Raw genomic sequence first — 27366 nt, forward strand, 5'->3', positions numbered from 1 at the left:
AATTGGATTCTCACTTGCTTCCTTAGATGATTTGTAAGTCTGGCAATCCATTGTATATTTGGGGCAAAAGAAGACTCCATTTCAAAGTCATAGACTGAATTATCAATGCATATGAGGAGTGCAACGGCAGGGTGCTGGAACATAATGTGAAAATCTGCTCAGTATGAGCAAACCAAGGATACAGTCATCAACCGTGGGCAAACTGGCTTTACATAAAACAAATAACGCTCACCTTCATTCCTTGTTCAACTCTACCACTAACTGAGATTAGAAAAAAAAGTGAAGAAAATGGTATACTGTTCATGTCAATATAGACAAAAATAAAGTATGAATTAGGTGTGTTCTGTGGAAGACTGTATGGCTGGCTGTGGATCCAACAACTAGCTGAGAATTCATGATGGAATGATTTCCATCTCCTCTGAACAATTTTTATTTTATTTCTGTTTCCTAATAGTCACAAAAGTTTCTTCTGTTGGAAAAAAAATCTCATGATTAATAAAACTCCTGCATTCCTCAACAGAAGCCAAAAGAATTATATCCTTCCCAAACCTGTATTGACACAGATAAAAAGAAAGCTATTGCCTAAGTCTTGCTGAAAAATACCACTCAATCTCTCACCTGAAATATTGAAGTATTACTATTAGTCTCAGTGTGCTCTTGTTTGTTTGTTTGTGTGTTTGTAAGAAAGGTAAAAATGAAATGAGATGACAAGTTCAAAGATTAATGTTAGCAGGGATATCAAGGCAGGGGGAATCACCCAATCATAGGAAAAGGGGAGGGGAGATGTGGGGAAGGATTGAGGAAGGGGGTGACTAGAAGGGGACAGTGAGTGGAATGTAAAGTGAATAAGTTAATAATAACAATAACAACAACAACAATAATAAATATTTTGAAAAAGAATGTTAGCTATCTAACAAATGTCAAGGCATATGGTTTCCACACTGAGCACTTTAGAAGAATGCACAATGGTTATAGGAATACTATGGGGCAAGTGTTTCTATCAAAAGAAAGAGTAATATACACATAAGCAGACTAATAAAAGACATATTTATAAAAATGGAAGACAAAGCCAACTTGGTTCAGAGTCTATTTCTGGATATCATGAAAACTGGGGCACATTTAGAAGAGAACAACTCATTCTCATCTTCTATGGCAGCCAGTTGTATGATGTCCTATATCATGAACAGTCTAGTGCTTCTCCAAGTATAGCAGACACACTACTGAGACTGATTTAACTGGAAAGTTAGAGGGGTGTTTAGGAGCAAATGATACTGTATGTGATACAGTGTCATTGTTCCCTGAAGCAGACTGTCAGAGCTGGTGGACTGAGGTTTTGATTAATTCTTTGATAATGGTCAAACTTCTTCACTGGTTGTAAAAGGTCAAGGGGTCACTTAGGACTCTGCTTTTGTGAACAGAGCACTGATTGCCCATATAACAGTGACTGGAAAAGTGCCAGATGTGACAACACACTTTTTTTTCCTTTTCTTCTTTTTCCTATTGTTTTGAGAGCCTAGTCAGAGTAAACACTATTTTACTGCCGAACCATGTGAATGAATGTTTTTCTGTTCTAAAAGTTACTCTCCTAAAGTGAAAAATGGGGTTTAAACATTTTAAAACTTTACTCTGTTAATTTTATTTATTCGATTATTTTTTATTCCTGATATTTGAGAATGTGTCTCACTATGTAGCTCTGGCTCTCTTGGAACTCAATATGTAATACAGGTTGTTCTCAAAGTCACAGAGATCTCCCGGTTACAGCCACCCAAGTGCTGAGACTAAAGGTGTGCACCACCATGCCTGGCATTCTGCTAATATTAATATTTAGCAAACAAAGTGAACTTGGTAGATATTAGATAACTTTACAAATATATAGAAAAAATGCACCTTAAAATGGGATCCAGAAAATCCCTTTTTATTGGACAATTCTCTTTTAGACTTCCAAAATTAATTCAATGCCTAGTACAAGGGGAACACTAAATGCATGGGTTCCTGTCATGAGCAAATCCTAGATTGTCTGTCTTTCTACAGATTCTATATTCCATTTCTCAACAGTCTACTGATGAATTTTCAGAGAGATATCCAAGAGAGAGATAGACAGACAGAGAGACAGACATATAATATACTAACAAAAACATAGAAGAGATACTCAAAGGATTTCATGTAGTGTTAAATATTCATCTAAAACTGCATTTTAGAAAATGTATTAGAGCATACTGCAGGTCTCCATGTATCTTATATCCTATTATGAACCTTCTGAGTCATTTCCATCTAAAATTTCTCATATATACCTTATTTACATAGATAAAGAATAAGTAGATCAGAATTGCTATCATATATGTAATACAATCACTTGGGAGATGGAGGTTGGAGCATAGAAAGGTTGAATTATGCTTTGAGACTGACATATTCTTTCTCTCTCTCTCTCTCTCTCTCTCTCTCTCTCTCTCTCTCTCTCTCTCTCTCTCTCTTTCCTCCCACATCTCCACAAAATAAGGGAGTGGTAGTAATGATTTTATCTTGAAAAGACCTATTAAATTTTCTGAACATATATAACATACAGGAATTGGCCTTAGTTCTTCAATAAGCTAGGATAAATGATTCATAATTATTACTTGTATCTGAAGATATTTGTGTGGTAGAGTGTTAATGGGGCTTTGTGTTTCTCATCGTTTCTTCTTGATTGCAGTGCAACATTTAAAATTAGCTGAAGAACACTCACAGTGGGTCTATACTGCATCCCTGGACCACTGTGAAATGGTATGCCCATATTTCAAAACCTCATACAGCTGTAAACACAGGGTCTTGTTGTAAAGACAAGAAATCAGGAAAAATTGTAAATTTCATAATCTTCTTGTGGTTTAGGAGACAGTGAAAATCATGTATCTGTCTTTAATTAATACCACATTAATCTCAGGAAACACCCTCTAGGAGTTATGTTTCCAAGATTCCAAAGAAAATGGGGGACAAAACAGAGATGCCTAGCAACCTAACAGTTGAAATCTTCCAATTCAGTTGAAGGGTGGTTTGGTTTTTAACATGCTGTGTAAACCATGAGAATCTGAGTTTGGATCCACAGTACACATATAAAAAAAAAAAATCCAGGGATGGTGGTGTGCCTTTCTAATGCCAATACTCTGGAGTTAGATATAGTAAGATTCCTCTGAATTCACTGGCTGTCGAGCCAAGCTTAATCAGAGATTTCTAGGTCAGTGAGAAAATTTGTTTTAGAAAAACAAGATGGCCAGGGCCTGTGGCATGACATGCTCCACACTAGGGTACCCATCTATTCATACACATAACACATAATACATACAACATATACAATCAATGGGGTGAATGGAAAGTACATTAAATGGAAGAAAGTATTTTTATATTGTCTTACAGGTGGTTACATTCACAACATACAAGGAACTAAAAATTCAACAGTAAAAAAACAAAAAACAAAAAACAAAAACAAAACAAACCAATTACATTCCAAGGAGATAAGAAGAGACATTTCTCTCAAGAAGATGTGCAAATGGCAAACAGGTATGTGAACAAAATGTACAATACAACTAAATGTCAGGGAAATGCAAAATCACTCTGTGTTAACACACTGTTCTAGTGAGAATGGCTGTCCCCCAAAGTCAAAAAATTGAAAGTCTCATTGTAGTTGTAGAGAAAAGAGCACCCTTGCCCACTGTTGGTGTTAAAACATGGAACTGGAGACAAATGCTTTAAAAGAAATCAACTAGGCACAAAAAGACAAGTATCCCACTAGTATATGTGAAATCTAAGGAAGTTGAGCTCATAAAATTAAGAAAGTAAATGAAGGTACCCAGAGACCATAAAGAAAGATGAGGGTACAGGAGATGCTGATCAGTGGGCACTTTGTTATCAGTAGATATGATGGAGATGTTTTGATGAACTATATTCAATAGAGTAACCACAGATGACAATAATGGGCTATATTTTTATAAAACCAGAAAAAATAGAATAGTTTGCAGGTGTTCACACTATACAGTAATGGATGCAGAGTGGTGGTCAACAACATTTCTGCCCTTTTATGCTTCTCTTTAGGTTAAAATAAATTTAAATTCATTAAAAAACCCTGAATGTCTTATTCTTGATTTCTCATGAAAGAATAAAGACAGCATTTTAAAGGTTGCCTTTGCAACAAAATTTTATTGGTTTCTGTATCAGAAAACATTTTGAATGTCAGAGATTTAATGTACAGATTTTAAAATACCTAGGAACCCATAATTTGGGTGGGTTAATTGATGTTTCCAAATTTTAGTTTCTTCTACCATAAACTGCAATAATTAAGGGTTATAATAAATGAGGAAATATAAACATATGGTTATCACAATATTTGGCATATATAAGTATCCATTTACCAAAGTGCCTCAGTTGGAATTTGAAACATGGCCCTGGATTTATGAGCAAAGCAAGCAATGTTTACATCTCTGATTCTTGCCAATTATATGGTTGACTTTTATTCTTCTCTGGGCTCACTTTTAAATATGCACTCTGAAAAGCTATTTAACCTTCATGTGTTTAGTTTTTTTTTTTTTTAAAGTATATAAGAACTGAAAGGGAGATGGTCATATCAAACCAGAAATAAACAAGGTAAGAGGGCAAACTATTTCTTTTCATTTATATCAGTCACACAAGAGAGAGACTGTGTTGTGCTTTCACCATGTATTAAATCAGCTCTGGTGAAGGAAAGGATGGAGTGTGTGCAAGCCAATATGCTTAGTCTCTGAATGTCATAGGAAGGAACATGCAAGTGAACCAGCCATTCTACCGTTCATCTCCAATATACAGCAGCAGCTGGCAACAGAACATAAATGCATTGGCACATTTAGGAAAGATGAACATTGGTGAAACCACTATAGTTATGTAAGCATTTGATGTAGAGCATAACCAGTGTGTGTTTGTAATTTATATTAAGCAGGTAAATAGAAAAGAATACAAAACCCATGAGTGGGGAAAGCAATGTAACCTCAGATGTTGCAGACCTTGTTGGGTGTGAATTAATTTTACATTGTAGTTATTTTCATTTTAAAATTCATTTATTTTTTGTATGCATATATGTGCATACACACCATATACATGTCTGGTGATCACAGAGCTCAGAAAAAGGCATACAATCGCTTAGAATTGGTGTTATAGAAATCTGTGAGCTGCCATGCAGATGCTGGAAACAAACGCAGGTCTTCTCCATGAGCACAAAGGGCTCTTTAACATGGATCTAGCTCTCCAACCTAACAGCCATTTCTTTACTTTTAATCTTTAGAAATTCTTGCCCAAAGTCTTCCACAATTTATCTTTCCATTACCTGCTATCACTTAGCATTTAGGACCTTCTAGACAGAAACACTTTAAAACAGCCAGAAAATATTCCTTGTCATATGTACCCTATCAGTATATTTTAAATCATCTCTGTATTAGTTATAATTCCCAATACAACACAAATGTTCTGTCAGTATTTGTTATGTATTATTTAGGGAGTGAGAAGAAAAATCTGCACCTGTTTAGTATAAATGTGATTTCCATTTTAATCATCTTTATTTAAATATACTCACAGAGAAACCTATTTAAATAACTTTTATAAGATTGATATATATAATTGAATCTTTTTACCCTTATCAAAGCTTCCTTTTGCAAAAGACAGACACTATCACAGAAAATGACTTGGTGCACCTAATGTCTGCATTTACAACACTATTCCTGTGTCTCAAGTTTGGGAAACAATGAGGAAGAGGGGGCTGAAACATTGTAGGAAACAGAAGACTTAAAAGGCTGCTGTGAGTTGTATGTCCTAGAAATGACAGGGAAGCTTCCTGCATGATACTCCAACAGTATGGCTGCCTAAACAACAGGGCAACAATGACAATAGTAACAGACAGAGAAATATGGAAAGGGGAAGCTCAGGAATGAAACCACTAGAAACCAAACTACAAACAATGAATAACTAATCAGAAGGGGAGAATTAGTTTCCTCCAAAGATGAGCCCCCTAATTGATTATCCAATACCAAGAAGTCATCTTTAATAATCATGTACTTCCAGGCAATGCTCTAAATAAAACTTAGCAGGCTGTATTTATGTATTTGTACACACACACACTCACACACACACACACACACACTATATATATATATATAATAACATATATATATATATATATATTAAATTAAAGCAGAGGCCATGTGTTTGAGAGGGACAGGGAATAATAAAAGAATAGGAGGGGCCAGAGGAAGGATTGGAGGTAGGAATGAAAAGGGAAAATGATATATTTCAAACAATTTTTTTCATTAAGAAAAACACTAAATCAGGTGTGAGAATAGATAGGGGAGATGGCCAGATGGCCAGGAGAACGAACAGAAAACTGCAGCTATCAGGCATTGAGGGGAGTGAGAGACATGCCAGAGACATGGAATGGGGAGACCTTAGCAGAGACTCCCAGCAGTAGGGATATGAAACCCAAAGAGGCTGTCTCCTGTAGACAGGCAGTAACCCCAGTGGAGTGATAGGGACACCAACTCACCCACAAACTTTCAATCCAAAATTTATCTTGCCTACAAGAAATTCAGGGACAAGAGATGGTGCTAAGACTGAGAGAACAGCCAAGCAATAACCAGCACAACTAGAGACCCATCTGATAGGCTAGCATTATGACACCATAATGATGTTCTGTTATGCGTGTATCCTCTAGTAGCTTGATTATCCTCTAGTAGCTGACTCATACAGATGCAGAGACCCAAAGTCAAACATTGTATGGAACTTGTGGACTCTTATGGAGGAATTGGGAGAAGAACTGAAGGACAGAACCAGATAGGAACTCCACAGGAAGACCAACAGAATCAACTAACCTGGACTGATGGGGGCTCTCAGAGACTGAATCTCCAACCCAAGAGCATACATAACCTGGATCCACCCTTCTATTCCCCACTCATATGTAGCAGATGTGCTGCTAGGTCTTCATGTGGTTCCTGAACAACTGGATCAGGGGTTAGGGAGCTATCCCTAAAGCTGGGGCTATCCCTAAAGCTGTTGTCTGTGGAATCTTAATTCAGCTGTCTTGTGTGACCCCAGTGGTAAATAAAAGAGGCAGCTAACTTAGCAGAGACTTGATGTGCCAAAGTAGAATACTCAGGGGGGCCTCTACTCTTGCAGAGGAGAAGAGGAGGGGTATGGGGGAGGAAATGTGGAAGAGGGGAACTAGGAGGAGAGACAGCAAATGTAAAATAAATGAACACGTAAGTAAAAAAAAAAGAAAGAAAGAAAGAAAGAAAGAAAGAAAGAAAGAAAGAAAGAAAGAAAGAAAGAAAGAAAACTAAAGTGTGTTGAGGAATAAATCTAATACACATTAAACAACTTATCTGAATACTAGGAACTCTGATATAATCCCTCAAGCTGGAGAGTAAACAAGGTATTGGCAAACTAGACCCTGATCTGGCCTGGCTTGGATGACTGGTAGAACAAGAAGCAATAGGCAAAGTGACTCCTATTTTTCACCCACTCTTACTATAGGTGCTCTATGCAGAGACAATGTTGCTAGGAACTCTCTTTAAAGTCATCCAGTATGAATGAAATCGGACCTTAGAGAACTACTGGGTACTACAGGTTAAGCCAATACAAAAAAACTTTACCGTTTCTAGAAAATTTCAATCTAAAAGCACCAAGTTTCAATTGTCTGGATTAATGACCCAGGGACAAAAGATGGCCTAGTTGGCCATCACTGGAAAGAGAGGCCCATTGGACACACAAACTTTATATGCCCCAGTACAGGGGAATGCCAGGGCCAAAAAAAATGGGAATGGGTGGGTAGGGAAGTGGGGGAGAGGGTATGGGGGACTTTTGGGATAGCATTGGAAATGTAATCGAGGAAAATACATAATAAAAAAATATTAAAAATTAAAAAAAAGAATCTCCATTTTCTACATTAGTTTATAGAAATTCCTTTAGCATGATCACATTGAGCACCCTTTATTGGGAGTTGTGCCCATAAAGTTATAGTGCTGTGTAGCCCATACATTACTATATACCTACTCTGTAGGGCAAGCCCTTTGCAGTTCTCCTTGCCAGAATTTCCTGAGATTGTTCCCTCCATCTTTTGTGACTTTTCATGGTTCCTTCCCTTTTATAACAATTCCTGAAACTACCATGCCTTTTCTGTACATCCTTACTATTATTTGTGTATTTTTCAACAATGCCCTCTATGAAATCGGATATTTTTGAGGTTAATTACTATCTACTAGTCTGAATTGATGGTAAGTGTAGAGTCTTCACCAAATCCATTCATGAAACTAAACCACTAAAGCAACATCAATAAGGGACTTCAGGAATCAATTAGCTCATAAAGGCAATGCCCTCAGTGTGAAATTACAACATTTTGAATCAAGCTCCAGACTAGAGGGCACTGTTTACCAGATAAGGCGTCTGACATTGAATCTACTATTATCTTGACCTTGAGATGGTCCAGTGTCCAGAACACTAAGAAATATTTCTCTTGATTGCCAGCCACTGGGTTGCAGGTATGTGGTTATAGTCACACAGGTACATGAGAACAGTAGGATCTATTTAAAGCTTGCATTACTTATGCTTATTACTTGGATAATGAATGGGTGAATAAAGACATGCATTGTTTGTGCTACACTCTGGATGCTACTTATGAACCATGTATAGGTGCAGTAGGCTCAATATCAAGGATATCACCTTTCAGCAAAAGGAGATAAGTTGATAAATAAAAAAATGTTCAGTTGCATTGTAATTTGTTTAAAGTTGTAAGAAAAGCACATATAATCATAAGACTAAAAGCCACACTACCTAGTTTCCAATTCAAGCTCATTGTGTTGTTCTCTCCTGTGAAATAGTCAATACATAAGAATATATAGTTCTATATACTAATGGCCAAATAATGGTTAAGGCCAACTACTCAGACCATAGGACTTCTGGAGACTACTTTTAATATGTTCAAGTACATACTGAGTTTGTATACCAAACTTGTGCTCAGGCTTCCTGCCTCGACATTGGATCTTTTTCAAATTTTCTCCTCTTGTTCTGTGCCTACTAGAGAAGCCCACAGTACTTTCAGCCTCATAACTTGCATAATGAAAAGTGACCATCCCACGGGCTTCCTGGAACCCAAGAAAAGGCACAATGCTTTCCTGACCTACTTTCCTGAGGATCATTCGCAAGTAGGACCATGTTCATGGTCACTTTCTGTCCTTTGCTATCTTGGACTAGCAACACAAATGCATAGTAATCTTGATTCTAAGTCTTTGAAGTGATCTTTCCTAGGACACTGAGGCACACAAGGCCACCTTGGGGGTACTGAGAGAAAATTTAACCTCCCATCACCTTTTACAATAATTTTCTCCAAAACTAAACGTATATTAGGCTCCTGGCATCTTATAGGTGGTTTCATACAAAACATGGGTTCAAAAATCCAAAGATATTCCAGAGGAAATGAATATTATCACACTCAGCTCAGGAGATATACATTGTACAGACAGCATAGAACAGTGAGCAGAGAGCCGCAGAGTCAGGAGTGTCCTTTGTCATTTACCCAGGAATATAGTCAGGGAGCTCTGACTTCTTATCTGCTACTAAATGAGCACCCTTACTTGAAAGGTATACACAAGTATGGGACTATAACTCCAGTCAAACTATTAATCCCTTTTTTTGTGATTTAGAGTTTTAGAATTGGATTTCTAGATTTTAAACCTAAAAATGGTTGTACCAATTCCCTAATTTTATCCCATTTTATAAATGCTTTTGGAAGTTGCTTGTCTTCAGAAGGACAAATGTTACAATAGTCTTTATTAAGGACTTCTAGAGACCCATTGAGGTAAAGCTACCTCCTCTGGTCAAAAACAATAGAATAACAGAATGTAAGTTGTATCTCTGGACTGGGTGGAGATTTCACAGTTCAATCATCCCAGAAACTAAGAGTTATTGTAACTGGAGTATTAATCACCTGCCCAGGAGACTACCATTTGGGAATGCTCATTTACATAAAGCTGTACTGAAAAGATGAAAGATATAATTACTATTTTTTTGAAGATTTATTTATTTATTATATGTGAGTACACTGTAGCTGTCTTCAGACACTCCAGAAGAGGGAGTCAGATCTCATTACGGATGGTTGTGAGCCACCATGTGGTTGCTGGGATTTGAACTCAGGACCTTTGGAAGAGCAGTCAGTACTCTTAACCACTGAGCCATCTCTCCAGCAACTAATCACTACTATTTAAATGTACTTTTCCTTTCTAGAAACCCCACCCATTTTTACAGTTCTTTGCTAGATCCTATCTCTGTTTGTGAGTCTTAACTTTCCCCTTTCAGTCTTAACTTGCCTTTTCTCTCTGTTCCAGTTTCATTCTTTTATATATTCTCCATAATACACACACATGCTATCTTGAACATGTGGAGATTTCTCACTCTTCATCTCTGAATCTATCCCCCTCTCCCCTTCCATCATATATCTGCTTACAAATAAGATAGCTTCATTCTTCCCTCTCTCCATTTACCACCTCTGGCAGCTGCTAACATTTATAGTTTATCTACCCTATAATTTTTTCTATTAAACTATTAAAATTGCTCAAGACTTTTTCTAAGTCTATTTTTAATTATGCTATTAGTGAGACTAAGTACACTAAGAAGGGACCTCTGTTCCCTTGGTAGCATATGATATCCTAAGTTGGGTGTCCCCAAACTTCTGTTGATAATATGGACTAAATCTGGATATTCTTTCTAGATTACTGTGGACATAACATAACTCCTGGACTTTAAGGTGGATGTTAATGAAGCCTCAGGCTTGAAGATTTATCTATAGTCTTAGCCATACAAACACTGACTATTAGACTAGATGACAGTGGGAAGAGGCATAATGAAGTTTAGAATGAGTGTTTAATTTTTTAAATTTTTATTTATTGATTTATTTACTTACTTATTCACTTTAAATCCTGCTCACTGCCCCCTGTTGGTCACTCCCTCCCAAAATCCTTCCCTTACTCTCTCTCCCCTTCCCTCTGATTCAGAAGAGCCCCTCTGGGTATCTTCTCAGGCTGACAGTACAAGTCTCTGGGAGTCTTGACACCTTCTCTCCCACTGAGCCCAGAAAAGCCAGCTCTTCTAGAAAAACATAGTCCACAGACAGGTAACAGCTTTTGGGATAGTCTCTGCTCCAGTTTTTTAGGACCCAAATGAAGACCAATATGCACATCTACAACTTATGTGTAGAGAGGACTAGGTCCAGCCTGTATACCATCTTTGATTGATGGTTCAGACTCTGAGAGCCCCAAGGGTTCAGGTTAGTTGACTCTGTTGATCTTTTCATGGAGTTCCAATGCCCTTTTTGGTGTGCAGTCCTTCTTGCTATTCTTTTATAAGAGTCTCTAAGTTCCATCCACTTTTTGACTGTGGCTGTCTGTATAGTTTGAGTCAGATGCTGGGTGGAGCCTCTCAGAGGACAACATACTCCTAAAATGACTTTTAAGCGATGAGGACCATAACTTAAAATGAGTATCTTCTCTACCATCCACCTCCCCTCCCCAAAAGTTGGTCCATAGCTAGATAATAGCTCTCTAGTCACATTTCACTTTTCTTCAAGACCAAGGATGGTACCTTATGTAGGTGGGTAAGGTTGGTTAAAAGAAGAAATGGAGACAGAAAATCTATAGACTGCCTACTGTTTGTAGAGAATAACAAAAATTAGTAATGTTTGAAAAGGTTGGAGAAGTTGATGGCCATTATCCATGGGCAGGATTGATAGCAGCATGAGACAGGGGCAGACATAGGTGATATGTGGGGCTTCTTCAGAGAAAGGCAGCTCCTCTGATCCTGACAAATGTCCATTCCTCTTATACCTTCCTACCTCCCAGCAAATCCCTAGTGGGACGACAGTAAATAAAAGTATACTGAATCTTTAATGTAGTCACCAGGATATATTAGGTTTTGCTTTGTGTTTTCAAAATCAAACTTCCAAATACTTTGTATTGTAAGGTTATTATGGACATATGAGTTCAGTAGTCATTTATCTTAAAGGTTCTTCTTAGCACATTTTAGGGCCTGGGCACTTATCACTGAATGCATGATAGCTCCCCTGGTGATATCTTTGCCTCATCTCCTCAAATACATGCAAAGAAGCATGATTTTTTTCAAAATATACAATCAAGGGTGCCTATTTCTGATCAACTCTGTATTACTTGGGGGATAGAAAGGAGCAGGGAATTCAACAACAAATTCCCATTGTGGGATTTTCAGTAATAGATGAATGCACAGGTTAAATAGAAAGGGGGAAAACGAAGAAGAGATGGGGAGAATAAAAGACACCAAAGGAAACCATGGAAGGTTCTTGAGGCAAGCTCATTTCCGGAGCATGAAACCACTCTGAAGAGATCATGAGCTGCAAATTAAACAATCCTTCAGCAAGAATTTTGACAAGGAAATTTCATTAGGGATTTAAATCTCCATGGAAGCTCAAGTTGCTGCATTAAGATATGAAAATTGTGCAAATATTGTTCCTTAGAATGATGTTTGCCGCAGGTCATTGAGTTTCAGTCAATGAAATTTAGAGTGATAAATGTCCTGTTGAAAATAACTAGCAGAGGAAAGGTTCCAGGAGAGGGATAAAAGAGCCCAACAGTTGGAAGCTTCGGCCCTAGAGTCATTTGGAAGAGAAGTGAGACTCCTGTGTTAACTGACTGGGTGACCTTGAGTTAGTGGATTTTGCATCTCTGCAGTCTATTTCCACATCGATAAAATGTGAGCAATTTCCAGTGCATTCCCCAGTAGTCTGTGATTGTGAAGATTTAATGAAATAATCTAGTCAAAACCCTTAGCATAGATCCTGGCATGCAGAACATCTAACCGCATACTCACAATGAGACAATTGAGAGAAGGGAGTGGGCTAAACTCTGCCCAGTTCCCACTTTGCCCATCTCTGTGTCATAACAAAAGCTACCACCATTGCCTTCTCTCAGATAAGGATTGTCAGTCTTAGAAGCCAAATAAATGTGACACATTTTAAAGGGTTATTTAAATGTTATATCAAAAATATCTCAGTGTTTATGCATAAACATGCTATTTTCCATCATCAGTGGGTACAATCCTCAGAGCTAAACTCTCATTATATTAACATAATATTTCTGATTAGATGACTGTTGGCTGCTTAGAAAGGGCTAGTGGAATATTAATAATCTCATAGTTAAATAAATACATGGATATGACATAATATGCGATTCATACACGCATCTATGGATTTTAGATGTATAAAATCCTTGATTCCTGATTTCAAGGAATTCTGGCAGTTTGACTCTTACAGATATATATATATATATATATATATATATATATGCTTTTTTTCTAACTGATAATTTGAGTAATAGTAATAAAATAAGTTCACATAACACCATAACCCAAAATTTAAAAGAAAAAAAAAACTTTGAGCAGAGCACTATAGTTATTTTCTAACCATAAATCAAAAAATGATCATTTTTCAATTCTACATAAATTTTCTGTTTCATGGTTTCATATGATAGAAACACTTAAGCCATTGGTCATTCTAGAGGAAGACAAAGTATGAAAAATGTAAATTATGCATTATGCCTAATAATTTTTTCTCACTGTTGCTACATTACATAATCTTCTGCCCCTTATTCTTAGCTATGAAGGATCATGGCCAAGTTTTTCTCTGAGGAACCTCATACTTAGTATCTGCACTGATAAATTTATATTTGGCTTTACAATTTGAAAATGTCTGTCATTATCCTCATGGAATTAAATTTTTGAATCCAATTGGATCACAAAATTTGATTAGGTGCTTTAATGAGAAATTATTTTATCTACTTTGTATTGTCTATAAGGCCATGTCTAGAACTGTGTCCTTAATAAAGATTTTATTGCCACATATAAAGTTTTATTTTTCTCAAAGAAGAGGCTGGTGAGATAGTGATATGGCTCAGTGGGTAAAGGTACTTGCCACAAAGTCTGACAACCTAAGACTTACATGGTCAAACTGACTTCAAGTTTTTCCTCTTACCTCCACGTGTGCTCCTTGGCATGCATGTGTGCACATGAATGCATGTGTGAGCACATACATGCATATACACATATACAGACACACACAGGGACACCGACACATACATACATTCATTTAAATTTAATTTGAAAAGGGTATTGAAAGAAGGAAAGGAGATGAGAAAAGGGGAGAAACAGAACAGGGAAAGAGAATGAAGACTGAGATTCAAAGTAGGGACTCTTAGGGTCCAGGTTTGGAGGAGTAGAAGGGAGAGAAAGGGAAAGCAAACCACCAAACTCATTTTTATGTCGAACTCACAGTGTCCCAAATTCATGTCCAAGCACAGCTTAATTGACTTTCAGATCCCAGCTCAACAAGATATTACATGCACAAAATGAAGAAATGGCATAGCAACCCATTAACACCAGACTCTTGTGATAATTTCTGGAGAGTCTTAGTTTACACCTCAGAGAAGAGAGATCTTCTAAGCTGGGTTGCTTGATGGCCTTTTAGCAACCTTCACACTCCACGAGGTCAGCCAAGTTTGTAGATAATCACAACAAGGTGAATACCTCGCCAAGATGAAGCACATTTTTACAGAAAGTAAAGAAAAAAAAGTGCTCCATTCTTTAAATACATTGGCATTTGGACAAAGTAATTGGGTTGGAAATTTAAGGGACAGATGGATATACATGTACTGAAAAGATGTGGAACAGGGCCAGACACGTTCTTCATGTTACAAAACACGGAAGGGTTGAGAAGATCATTTCTATCTATAATCAAATCTATCAATATTTCCTTTCCTTAGTGGTGATTCAATTGCAGTACAATACCACTGACAGCAAAATAGTTATCACAGCCAAAGTAAGATTTGTACTTTTAATCAGAGCTGGTCATGTTCGCATAGAAAGTTACATTAAAATTTATATAAAAAGTGAAACTAATATGCAATAGTACTGAGAATTGTGCAAAACTGTCTTTTTGCATGAAGAACAAAATAATAATTTCCTTAGTATTATAATCCCTTATAAGAAATAGTGTGGTCAGACTGGGTTTTAAGGTTTGTTTGAAAACATCTTAAGTAATTTCCTAAGCATATTTTCTCATTTCAGTAAGGTAAATGTTAATAACTTCACCATTATCACAAATTACCAGACAAAGTCTCAGAAGCAATAGGAAAATGCAATTTCCTAACATTCTTCCAAGTAATAATAAGCTATTTCTCTATATCCTTTCTGTATCAGAGTGATATTAAGAAACAGCCTGGGAACTAGGGCAGAGGTTGGTTCCCTGCAGGGGTGCAGGGTTGCCTTAAGCCGAAGGCTAATTCTCACTTGGGAGACACCCTAGACTGAGTTAGCCCTGGTTGTGCTTAGATCAAGCTCTCTTTCACCACTTTCTGTCCTTGGCACCTTTCAGAGACACTGGAAAGCAGGACGACCTTCAGCTGTGTTAAGATCTTCACTCCGGCAAGACTACCTATACATCATCACATTAGAGAAGAAAAAGGCTTGACCTACTTGGATCCGATAAGATGGAGTCTGTTTTCGGCAGAAATTGATCACAACGGACTCCTTGGTAGCCTTCCTTGCACCTGAGAAGAGGGATAAATGACAAGCATGTGCATGTGGTTGTGAAAGATTCAAGGTTTCAGCAAGCAGATCAAGCACTAACAGTGACGTGAGAACAGTCGTCTAATGAAGCCTTTTGTATCTGATTCAGCCTGGTTCTAACATCCATGGGCAGATTCTCGATTTTAATGTTGTCCAAAACAAACAAATGAAAAAAAAAACACCCAGAAAAACACAGCTTTGCAATTATACCTGCAAATGCAGTATCCGAAGAACAAATTCCCCAACATCTCAAATGCCTCTCTCAGCAGAGTAGATCGTGGTTATCATATTACAAGGCTGACAGCAGGAGCATTCTTCTTTATATAATAATGTGGTCTCCAAATACATTCAGAAACATATTGCAAGCATCATTTTTCTTGAAAAAAAAACCCCACATTTTCGAATACAACACATCACTTACAGCTTTAGGATTACAGTATTATTTCCTTATGTTTTATTGGTTTGCTCCTTTGCTGATTTCGAGTTTTTAACTTCACTCTTTAGCTATTCTTCAAACCCATGTCACTTCCTTGCCAGAAGTATCAGCACGTCATCTGGCAGGATCTTAGGAGCATCTTTCTAACTAAGCATCTCTGTTTGGTCCTTTATATTTAGAAAATATAGGCAAAGTGCCTGGACTCTGCCAGACGTTGTACACAGCAACTGTCCTGAGTGAATACATTGGTGAAGCTGGGAGCACTCTGGCTGGAACCAGCAATAAGGAGACTACATCCACATGGTTCACTCAATCAGAATACTTGACCAGCTCAGACAACATCAGCACATCAACTGCCAGTTCAAGTAACAAATGTAGCTAAGGCCCCAAACACTGTCTTGGTACTGTTTCTTTAAGTGGATGGTTATGTTTACTGGTCTGTATGAGGCTTACTTAATCTGTCATGCTTGAACTAAGCAGAGAAGTCAGCACTGTCACCTGGAGGATGAATCTGTCCTACTTATAGAGGGGAAAAAAATTGAGCTGCTGACAGGAAAATCAGATTTGAAAAACAGTCATCTGCTTGGTAGAGAGCTATGAACTTGACACAAGTTTTCTAAGAGATGTTCTGCCCATCAAGGAGGTCTGTGCATTCTTCACTTGTTGTGTGCTTTGTTTTCTGAGTTTGATAACAGTATTACTTAAACAGGTTTACTTAAACAGGGCAAAATCACTGAAGGCACCTATGACATTGTCTGCCTTTCATGTTGAGCCAAAGAAGAACTCAGGTAATTAGACCAGCTCTCTTCAGCACCTTTATAAAATACCACTCTCAAGTACATATCCTGATTCTCTCCATAGACTGAGAACAAAAATGTCTGCAGTGTATTTACAGATAACCAGGAGTCTCTGGTGCCTACAAATTCATTTGTGCAAGCCCTTCTCTTCATAGCTTTAAAATAAAAATAACTTACATGCTTAGAGTGGGCAGACACTTGGTTTTCTAACATTGAAAAGGCAGCTAGACAGTGCTTATGGTTGAAACATATTTGTGATAATCAAGATAAAGTCTTGTTTTCTGAAAGCTGCCCTGGTGCTGATGTTTCTTCTCATTCAGAGTTGTCAGTGTCAAGCCATTTCACACCTCACGTCCCTGTGACTGGCTCATGCTCTGGACATGTGTCATCATACACAAGCACTTTCCTGGCATGTTATCTCACATGGAAGGATGTAAGTACCCCTTAACTGTTTGCTTATTTAATGTGAAAATGGCATCCTAGGAGGGTGGCAGCTTTGAAAGTAAAATACATTTCTTTGTTTGGTTGGTTTTGCTTTGCTTTATAAAGGCTTGCTGTTGCTTAAAACACAATATTCCATTTGTGTGTGGAAGAGAAAATGAAGAGGTTCGAATTTTTTTCCAGTCTGAAACCAATCAACCATGAATCCAAGCCCACCTTAGAGAGAGTATTAGGCCTCATGGGACATAAGGAATATTGTAAAGAAAATTGTAAAGGTGCCCCACACCTGTGGGCTGCAGATAACAGTGCTTGATAGTGGTGTCACAGCTTTGCTTAGGCTTGGGAGCCAAGCATGGGCTCCACAGCCACATAGCCAGCCACAGCAAGTCATGCCCTGTTGAGAAAGAGGCACAGAGGCACACAGGCCATTGCTAATTGGTGCTATAATTGGAAAATATATGAGCCTCATACATTTCTCATTTAAAAAAAATCACACATAGATCTAATCATGAAGTTGGAGTGGTGTTAGCATGGACTGCTGATGAAGTGAGTTGGATCTACGACAATGTTGAAGCATCAGAGAGGAATGTGTCTTCAAACACACTTCTATTGCATGATTGAGCCTGGTGATGCTTGTGGCTTTCTTCTGTTCCTTATTTTGGATGGTGGGAAGATTTACTGTTTTCTTTTTTAAAAACACAGTATAAAAAATAATAGTAGTGGTTATATACATAATGTTGGTTTCATCTCATAGCATAGATAATACAATAAGTGAAGGGCATTAAGAGTGTATAAGTAATGCTTAATCATCAATATGGCTTTCTCTTAAAAATATCATAAATCTTTCTTTAACTGGTTTAGTAACCTGTTCTTTTCTCTCTTTGCTCTGAAAACACACTCAGTTCACCTGTTCTCTGTATTTCTTTATCTTGTAGAAGTCTGCATCATAACTACTATATTAAAAAGAAAAATATAATATTGTCCTGTTATTTCATAGGAAAGGTTTGATTCTGCATACCCAGGCAGGAAACAGGGTTGACAAAAGGTTGCATGAGGAAAATGAGAGAATTATTACCAACTGTGAAATAACCACAAAGCTAAGTTAGTTTGCAAGAGGTGAGACATTATTCTGTGGGCAAAATTAGCTTCAGATTTCCTATGTTTACTCTAAGTTGAAAAAGTTGTCTTGTTAGAAAACTAACTTATTAATAAATATTTTGTTTTATTTCAAAATATAAAAGGTCATAAGGAAGAGAAGCATGGAGGTGACATTTGAAACCAAGTAGGGCAGGTGAGAACATGTAGCTACAACTATGATTGTTTCCAATAATAAAGAGATTGGCCACTGGCAATGGTGCACACAGAGCAAGGAAAGAGATAGACACCATGCAAACCCAGCTCTGGCATCTGTAAGGTCAAGCCAATGAAGAGCCTGTACCACATTCCACCAATGTCCCCAGAGGAGAAGACTGAGTAATTTCAAATGTACATTTAACTGCTCTGCCCCACACCCTCTCAGATTTGCCTTCACTCTCCTTCCCACATGTCATGATTCAATGGAAATAATACACATCATTTCTTATCATTTCTCTCTCCTCTACATTGCCTATGAGAAAAAAAACTCAGTGGCTGCTTTTAGTTAAAATAAAAAGACAGACAGACAGAGAGAGAGAGAGAGAGAGAGAGAGAGAGAGAGAGAGAGAGAGAGAGAGAGAGAGAGAGAGAGAGAGAGAGAATGTCCAAAGACAACCAGTAGACCTATGAATTCCAGGCAAGACAAGTAAGTACAAAATGCATTACTTTTGCCTAGAATTCAATACTTGTTTTGTCTGGCCTGTTGAACCAGAAATTGCCAATATATCAAGACTACATACAGAAGAACCCCAAAGGAAAAACTTTTCAGTAGTCCAGTTGACAAACTTTCACTGCCCCATAAACATCTTGCAGGATAGTAAATAGCAATGAATGCAGCAGCGACTTGAGGTTGCTGAACAGGCTAAGGCAGAAGTGAGTTGAGTACTTAGCCCTGAATGGGGTACATATAGCAACCCCACTATGTTTCAAACAACAACTCAGAACAGAAAGAATAAGAACAAGAAGATAGAGGGGAGAAGACCAGGGTATTACTGGCTTCAGAGCCTGACACAAGCAATTTAATGTAATCTCAGCAGCTGGTGCTACTACCTCTAAGACTGGTTCTGTCAACAGCTAATCAAGGGTCAGGAAGGGGATCACTAGGCCTACACCACCTGATGAAACAGCTGTCTATTAATGAACTCACCAGGAGGAACAGTTACCAAATTGTCTAGCCAAAGGTGAGTCAACTTGTTCCAATTATTAGTTCCATACCCATGAATGGTCAGGGGCCTGGTCTTGGGTATAATCAGTGGCTCATGAAACAAAATGACAGAAATGTGGAGAAAGAACTTAGAAGTTGGAGAGTGGATAACAGGGGTGGGGGAGAGATAAAAAAGGTAGTGGTCAAGAAAAACTTGAGTGCTCTAAATATTTATACAAAATTGCCATAGACCAAACTTAATCAATAAAAACCTGGTTTGGCCATTTGTATATGTTCCAGAGGAGCTACCACCTTTGGTTGGCTTAAAGCAATTCTTGAATAAAAGTTGAGTTTCTATCCTCACATTTCTCTTAGTTTTCGTCTGAATGTACTTTGAATGAGTTATTTATGGTCTTTGTTTCCCATTTCAACTCAACTTTAATTAAATGAGCATAATACTAGTAAAGAAAATAATAACACATAGAGTTGTTACACTATACTTTCCGATTTGCCTATGTTTATAACTAAACAGCATACTTTCTGTCAGCAAGGATGGGTTTCAGATTAATAAAAAAGTGTGGGGGGGATATATGAACAATGCAAATATAATTAACATAATTTCAACACCTGTGTTATATGCAGTCTGTTAAACTTCTATGGGAAACATAAGTGCTTGATTTTAAACAAAATAAATTAATTAGTTCTCAGAAGGAAATTGTTGCATGCAAAGTTTATATATTCCTGACTGTATAGACCTTCGTTCTTAGAAAAACTTGTCATTACTTTGGATATGGCTATAAAATAGCTACTTGGTCATAGCGAATCACGCTGCTAATTTCCAGGACACTGTGAAATGGAGATTTGACAAAGGACAATCTCTCCAAGTGTTTTACCTTGTCTTCTGCCAATACTCTTCAGTGCCAGTCTTTGCATAAGGAAAATGGAGAGAGCTAGGTAAAACTACATTTAGTACCTAGGAGCTAAGTGATTATAGAATTGCCTGATTCTGAATCCTGAATCCAGTATTTAATAACTATGTAATCTTTCTCATCCATGAAGATAAGAGCAGTTAATGTCTAGAATTACAATTTATAATAAAATATATTATAAAAGTGGCTCATGGTAATCATTCAATAGATCCCAGTTGCAGTGTTCATTGAAGTACTATCTCAGCTTTCAGAAAGGGAGCAGACACAGCACAGTTATCCTTGCTAATTCAAGATCCCATGACAAGAATTATATTCCCTGCAAATGTAGTGGGCTGTCTTCAATCTTCTGCCTTACTTATGAACTTTCTGATTCTCTCCATGGAAATTTGTTCAATGTACAAATTGTAAATTCATTCCACATTTTATAAATACTTGAAAATATGGTTCAGATACCATGAAGTGAAACTATTATTTTAGAAGCCATAGACCTAAATTTATAAGTTATTATCCAGTATTGAAATGTTGTAGATAACGACTTAAAGACAAATTTTTGATTAAAAAAATTCTCATTACCTATGGCTTGGAAGAGTATTTTCTAATGAATAATAACATTTCTTTCTTTTTATTCATAGTTTCAAATTATAGACATTCATGATATATAACTTGCTTTGAAATATATACATGTATATATATATATATATATATATATATATAATAGAAGGGATAAACAAATAAAACCAGCATTGTATTATTGTCTTGCATATTTTCTTCAATAAGAATATGTAAAATTTGTTCAACAATTTCTAAATACATAATAGTTGCTGTATGTCTTAGTCAGGGTTTCTATTCCTGCACAAACTTCATGACCAGGAAGCAAGTTGGGGAGGAAAGGGTTTATTCGGCTTACACTTCCCTACTGCTGTTCTTCACCAAAGAAGTCAGGACTGGGACTCAAGCAGGTAAGGAACTAAGAGCTGATGCAGAGGCCATGGAGGGATGTTCCTTACTGGATTGCTTCCCCTGGCTTGCTCAGTCTGCTCTCTTATAGAACCCAAGACTACCAGCCCAGAGATGGTCCCACCCACAAGGGGCCTTTCCCCCTTGATCACTAATTGAGAAAATGCCTTACAGTTGGATCTCATGGAAGCACTTCCCCAACTAAAACTGCTTTCTCTGTGATAACTCCAGCTTGTGTCAAGCAGACACACAAAACCATCCAGTACAGTGCATAATTACTAGAAGATAAAGTATGTCCTTTGAACTTCTTTCATATCAATATTGGGAATGTATGTTAGTACACTCTACAAGGAAAACAGTGTGGAACTAACTCAAAAAATGGAAAATATATCTGATTCAGCAACCTCACTATTTACTTTTAATATACAGTCAAACAAAATTAAAGCAGGATGCTAAGGGGATATTTCATGTTTATATTCACCACAGTGTTATTCACAGTAGCCATCATATGGAGTTGACATAAGTACCTAGTAATAATGAAGAGAAAATAGGTAAAGAAAATACAAAAATAATGACATGTTTTGAATCATGATGAAAGAATTTTCTGTGCTTTGGGGCATCTCAGATGAATGCTGTGTGCACTGTGTACATCACTGAAGTACACTGTGTTGTTTGGAACCAACTCAGAGCAAACAGCTGAATCCTATGTGATATCGTTCATCTGTGAAACTTAAAAACTTGAGAGCAGAAAGATGGTCTTCCAGGAAGCTTCTAGAAGCTACCAGAAGTCTCCAGAGCTCCATAGTCCCTCTAGAGCTAGGAAACCGGTGTTGATGACGCTTCTCAATGGCAGACTCTGGATTAAAAATAAAATCGATAGTAAAACCTATTAATCAAAGAAACAAAAGCAAAAGATGAATTGACGTAACTTGAAGTGAATGACCCAGAACAAATAAGACAGATATGGAAAAATCATTATTCAAAAGCTGCTTATTCTGAGTATAAATATGATGGGCAGGCCAGAATTTTTTTCTCCCTAAGGATCTGTAGCCTAGAGTCCTTGGCTCAAAAGCACTAATAGTTTTAGAACAAATGCATGTCCCCAGCCAATCTTCAATTGAAACTAGACTGTAGGTTTGACCACAGAGAATATTGCAACATTGATTAAAGTGTAAGCTTTCTTTAGCTGAACTGAGAATTTAATTAAGTGGTTTTATTTAAAAAGGGAACACTAATTAAGACAGCAAGATCTGTAAGTTAACCACTTGGTATTAACATTATCTACTGATTAGCTTTGGGTACAGCCTTTCTACAACACTTTTGACTATAAAAGGAAGAGTTTCGGGTTGGATTTGTGTAAATTTCAGTGTAGCAGCTGTCTTCGATAACGTGGAGATTTCCTAATGTTACTGCAATGCCTTATTGTTTTAGAGGCTTCCCAGAATGGCTGATGGAAAAAATCTAATGTCTCTCAGATATTTCTGAGTAATGAAATTGTATTCAAAGTCTTGAGAAAACACTAGGATTCATTTTATAATTTACCCTTTCAGGCAAAATCTGGATTGAAAAACTTGGGTATAAAATCTAATGGAGACCAATTTCTTAACTTAAACCTACTATGATTTCACTTTCAAGTTTCAAGTCTTCTACATAGATGCAGGAAATAGAATACACTGAGTCACCAAGGAACATAGGAGAAGAGTGATAAATGTAAGACACATTGAAGGGACACAACAGCAAATGTATGATTATGCTTCCCTAAGGTCTTCTCTACCAGACACAGTAGCAGCTACCTGGCCAGGTACATCATTTGGCATCAAACCAGTGGCCAGTAAAGCAGTGACCATTAACCTAGATCTTATCATTTTACCTTTGATTATGCTCTTAGGGACAGTCATTGCTGTAGAGTGTTAATATCAGCCTCAAAAAATATTTAGTGATTAATATGTTTGCCTGACCTTTCTTACTCTTTTCATTTAACTATTACTACACCCATTAAAAAACTAAAACTTGTAATACAGAATGAAGGTATCAGATGATTTAGGATATAGTATTCCATGATTAAGTAAAATATTATATAGTGCAATGATTTAGTACAATACAGTATAGTATAATTTAGGTAAGCTAAGTAACCCATCCTTTCCACTTTAGCTTTGATTTTTACCACATGTGAAATAAAACATAATAATTTGTCCAAGATAAGCCTATTAGCATGTTAGGATCTGATGAAGTCTCTCTATGGGAATTGCATATACCCAACTTGTGACCTGTCTCTTCTGTTCTTAAAGCCTTGTTCCTAGATGACTAAGGCTCTACTCTTAAAATGCCCTTTGACCATGGTTGTTTCCTAATGGATCTACCTTCAGGTAGCATCACTAGGAGTCAGTAAAGCTTTCAACATACAGCTTTAAGGGAGAGGCACAAGTCCAGCTGTTATAGATACCAAGGTACATCCACAAAGCAGCCAAGGCCACAGTATGAATCCCCCGATGCAAAGGATGTCCAAATCAAAAAAGAAATCCAGATTAATTTGTATTTCAGATAGTTAAGATTATTTTTATATGAATTACTCATGCAACTTGTGGGATTGGAGATAAAATTGTATTCATTGTTTTTATGAAGTCCACATATAACTATGTGTAATGTGGTTTATTTGCTAACTTAGGCAAATTTGTATGGAAGAAAATTATTCTGGGTAGTCCAAAGAAAATTAAACAACAGGAACACCCAGATTTAAGCTGAGATATAGCACTGATACCATAACTATTATTTTTGCATTTGGTTGTATTTTGCAATGTTGCAGTGGCATTGTTTGGTGTTTTGTTTTGAATAAGGAATTCAAGTACCATATAGATGCTTGTATAAACTACATAAAGCACTTAATGAGCTCACACAGCCCAGCTACAAATATAGCATGCATCTACCTCTTCAACAGCCTGAGCACTGGCAGGCTACTTTAACAAGAGGTAATGATCAAATGAAGCAATGCTGTTTGTAATCACTAGACTGAAGGTGTCTGCTTTGATTGGATCACCAGCACACTTTGTATAACATCAAAATGAACTCTAAGAGCTCTTGGGCAGTAGCCTCACAAGGATAAAAGGTTCAAAGAACTTCTTGCTTCTTTCTTCAGCTCACTTTACTTTGGATCTTTCTAATACTCGTGTTCTATTGAATTTGAAAAGCATTTTGCAGAGGTGTGTCACACAGGGCAATGACTGCCAACATTTGATGATCAGACATACAGAGATGCCCACAATTAGAGGAGAGAGAGAGAGAGAAAGAGAGAGAGAGAGAGAGAGAGAGAGAGAGAGAGAGAGAGAGAGAGAGAGAGAGAGAGAGATCAAGAAGTAGAAGAAGCCATTCTTCTCTGTCTGGGCTGTGCAAGTGATTCCCCAACGCTTGATAAGGACATATCAGAAAAATAAATAAATTAAATAAAGCAGAGAGATAATTCTTATTTAAAAGGTGTTCCTATGATTGGCATTATAAAGGAGAAGGCCAGCTCATTAACAAAGGAACTGATAAACCACCCACAGCATGTTTCAAAAGAAGTGGTAATAATTACTGTCTCACTGAGAAAGGGGCAAAGTAGCCACATAGTGTCATTTACAAATCCCCTTGCAAACATCACAGAACAAGCTGAAAAAGTCACAGAGCTTTCTGAATAATTAAGGCAAAGGGGGAAAAAAGACTTTTAGCTTACATGTTTAGATCATAGAAAGAAAGCTTTACATGAAATATAGATTGTTTTTTAAAGCCATTTTCGAAGGCTCTGGAGATACAGCGCCCTAATTCAATAGCATAATGTCCCATTTCTCCCAGGATATTGTCCAATCCACTAACAAGGAACAGCATTTCTCTAGTGGAGAGGAAGAGGGTAGCTTTGATTGCAATTTACAATACTAGATCTCCTTTCTGTGACAAATGATTTACTGCTGAAGAACAAACAAACAAGGAAAAAACATACAAAAAAAAACCCCACAACAAACAAATACACACACAAAAAGTCAGACAGAATCTTTCAATATTATGGCAATCATCAGCAAGAAGGAAACGTTCTCCTTAATGAAGAATGGTTTCATATGAAAATCAGTCATGTAACTCAGACTGAGTTGAGCTTAAAGCAGCATCTGCCCCCTCCACCTCCCAAAGTGATTCAGACTCTTAGGTTTAGATGGATACTCAGTTAAACATAAGCACCATGAGTCTGAAAACCTGTTAAGAAGACACCAGAGGAAACAAGAGAACCATGTGACTAGACCTACATCAGTTTCGTACAAAAGCCCCATTTCCTAATTATGATATTCTGCACACTGAAGTGTCATTTACACAAACTTTGGAAAATGATGATGATGATGATGATGATGATGATGAGCTAGGTAAGTGTAGTGCCCAGAATTATCCTGCAAGCCCCACCTGCCCAAGAAATGTCCTGGGATGTGGTGAGTTGTAGTTCTTGGGAAATAACAAAGCCTCATGGGATTGTATGGTGGCCTGGGTTTGGCCACATAAACCACTGAAACACTTGGTTCAAGGCCAGTCCCAGGTGGGAAGTTCTGGGGAATGGTCCTGACAAAAGTATATCCCTTGGTCAATATTTGATATTTAAATAATGCTTTATTTAAATTTGGGGCAAAATAGTGGAATTGTTTTTCTTGGAGAATCACTAGATTAACATAAGAAGGGAGGAGACACTTTGGGGACTACAAACCAAGACACTGAAGCTCCTATGTTATTCAGAGATTTGAAATAAGCAAAAAGGAAGGATTCAAATGAAAGACATGTGACACACTCCCCTGTGTTTGGGGAGAGGTTCCAGTGAGGAGTGAGGCCTAGGGTGTTGCAGCTCTGCCTGTGGTGCAGAAGCACTTCATGGTGTCTGTCTTTGTGCTTCAGGCTGCCTAGACCTGAGCTTCAGGAGATTCTCCTCCCCTCCATCTTCCATCTCCCACTAGGAATGCTGAGTTTAAGGATGGGTTAGGCTGGATTAGGCTTTTATGTAGATGCTGGAAATCCAAGCTCCTGTTGCAAGGCTTGGGGAGTGATTGCTTTACCCATGGGGCAATGGCCCTAGCCAGCATTTATGCATTTTCAGTGTGGAAATATGGGTACTTTGGATGCCACATACCATGTGGCAGACAATTTAGTTTTCAAATATGATTTAAGCTCTTTGTTGTGCCGACTCTATTAAACAGCACCATTTTCATTTGACATTCTATCAGTGGAATTCCCCAGTATTGTATTATATGATAGATACCCAGGCACATCTGTGCATATATACCCACACCAAAACCAAAACCAACCATCCTAATTAAACTATGTGCCTAGAGAGATGTTATCCTCAACGTATAATGGTGTAGAGAAGAAATCATAAAAGGCACTTGCTCCAGCTGCCAAAGATGTGTAGAGGAGAAAGTTTCAAAAGAAGAACTTGAGACCTGGGTAAGACATTAAATGGCACAAGTACAAGAACAAGGTTCAGAAACCATGTCTTCTTTTTTTTTTTCTCAATTTCTCTGCTATTAAATGCTTTTCTCCAAAAATCAAAGAGATTCCTACATTCATATGCCATGTCTTACAACAGCCTTTTCCAAATCATTCCAATGAAACATTGGTTCTTTTGTTGTATTCACCTTATGTCAAAGCCAAGATTCAAAAGGGGTACTGACTTAGAATCGACAAGGCAGTGAAAAAATAAATCACACACACACGCACACACACTCACATGCACACACACACACTCACATGCACACACACACACTCACGTGCACACACACTCACATGCACACACACACACACACATAGGCACATGCACACTCAATGCACATATACACCGACACATGAGTGCACACAAGCACAAGTGAACATGGATATACACACAGACACAGTCATGGGCATGTA

General features: G+C 37.5%; 1 protein-coding gene across 6 annotated transcripts in view; it reads right to left on the reverse strand.

Annotated features, from left to right (window-relative positions):
- The window catches only part of Nrg3 (neuregulin 3), a 1083337-nt gene that overhangs the window by 260155 nt on the left and 795816 nt on the right, over positions 1-27366 (reverse strand). For all 6 annotated transcript variants that reach the window (XM_021181241.3, XM_029468886.2, XM_029468883.2 and 3 more), the window contains exon 3: positions 15532-15605. In XM_021181241.3, the coding sequence (XP_021036900.1) occupies positions 15532-15605 (74 nt within the window). The remainder of the gene's footprint in view (positions 1-15531; positions 15606-27366) is intronic.

This window comes from Mus caroli, unplaced genomic scaffold, assembly GCF_978045245.1.
Source record: "Mus caroli unplaced genomic scaffold, Mus_caroli_1 scaffold_12, whole genome shotgun sequence".
Lineage (NCBI taxonomy): Eukaryota > Metazoa > Chordata > Mammalia > Rodentia > Muridae > Mus > Mus caroli.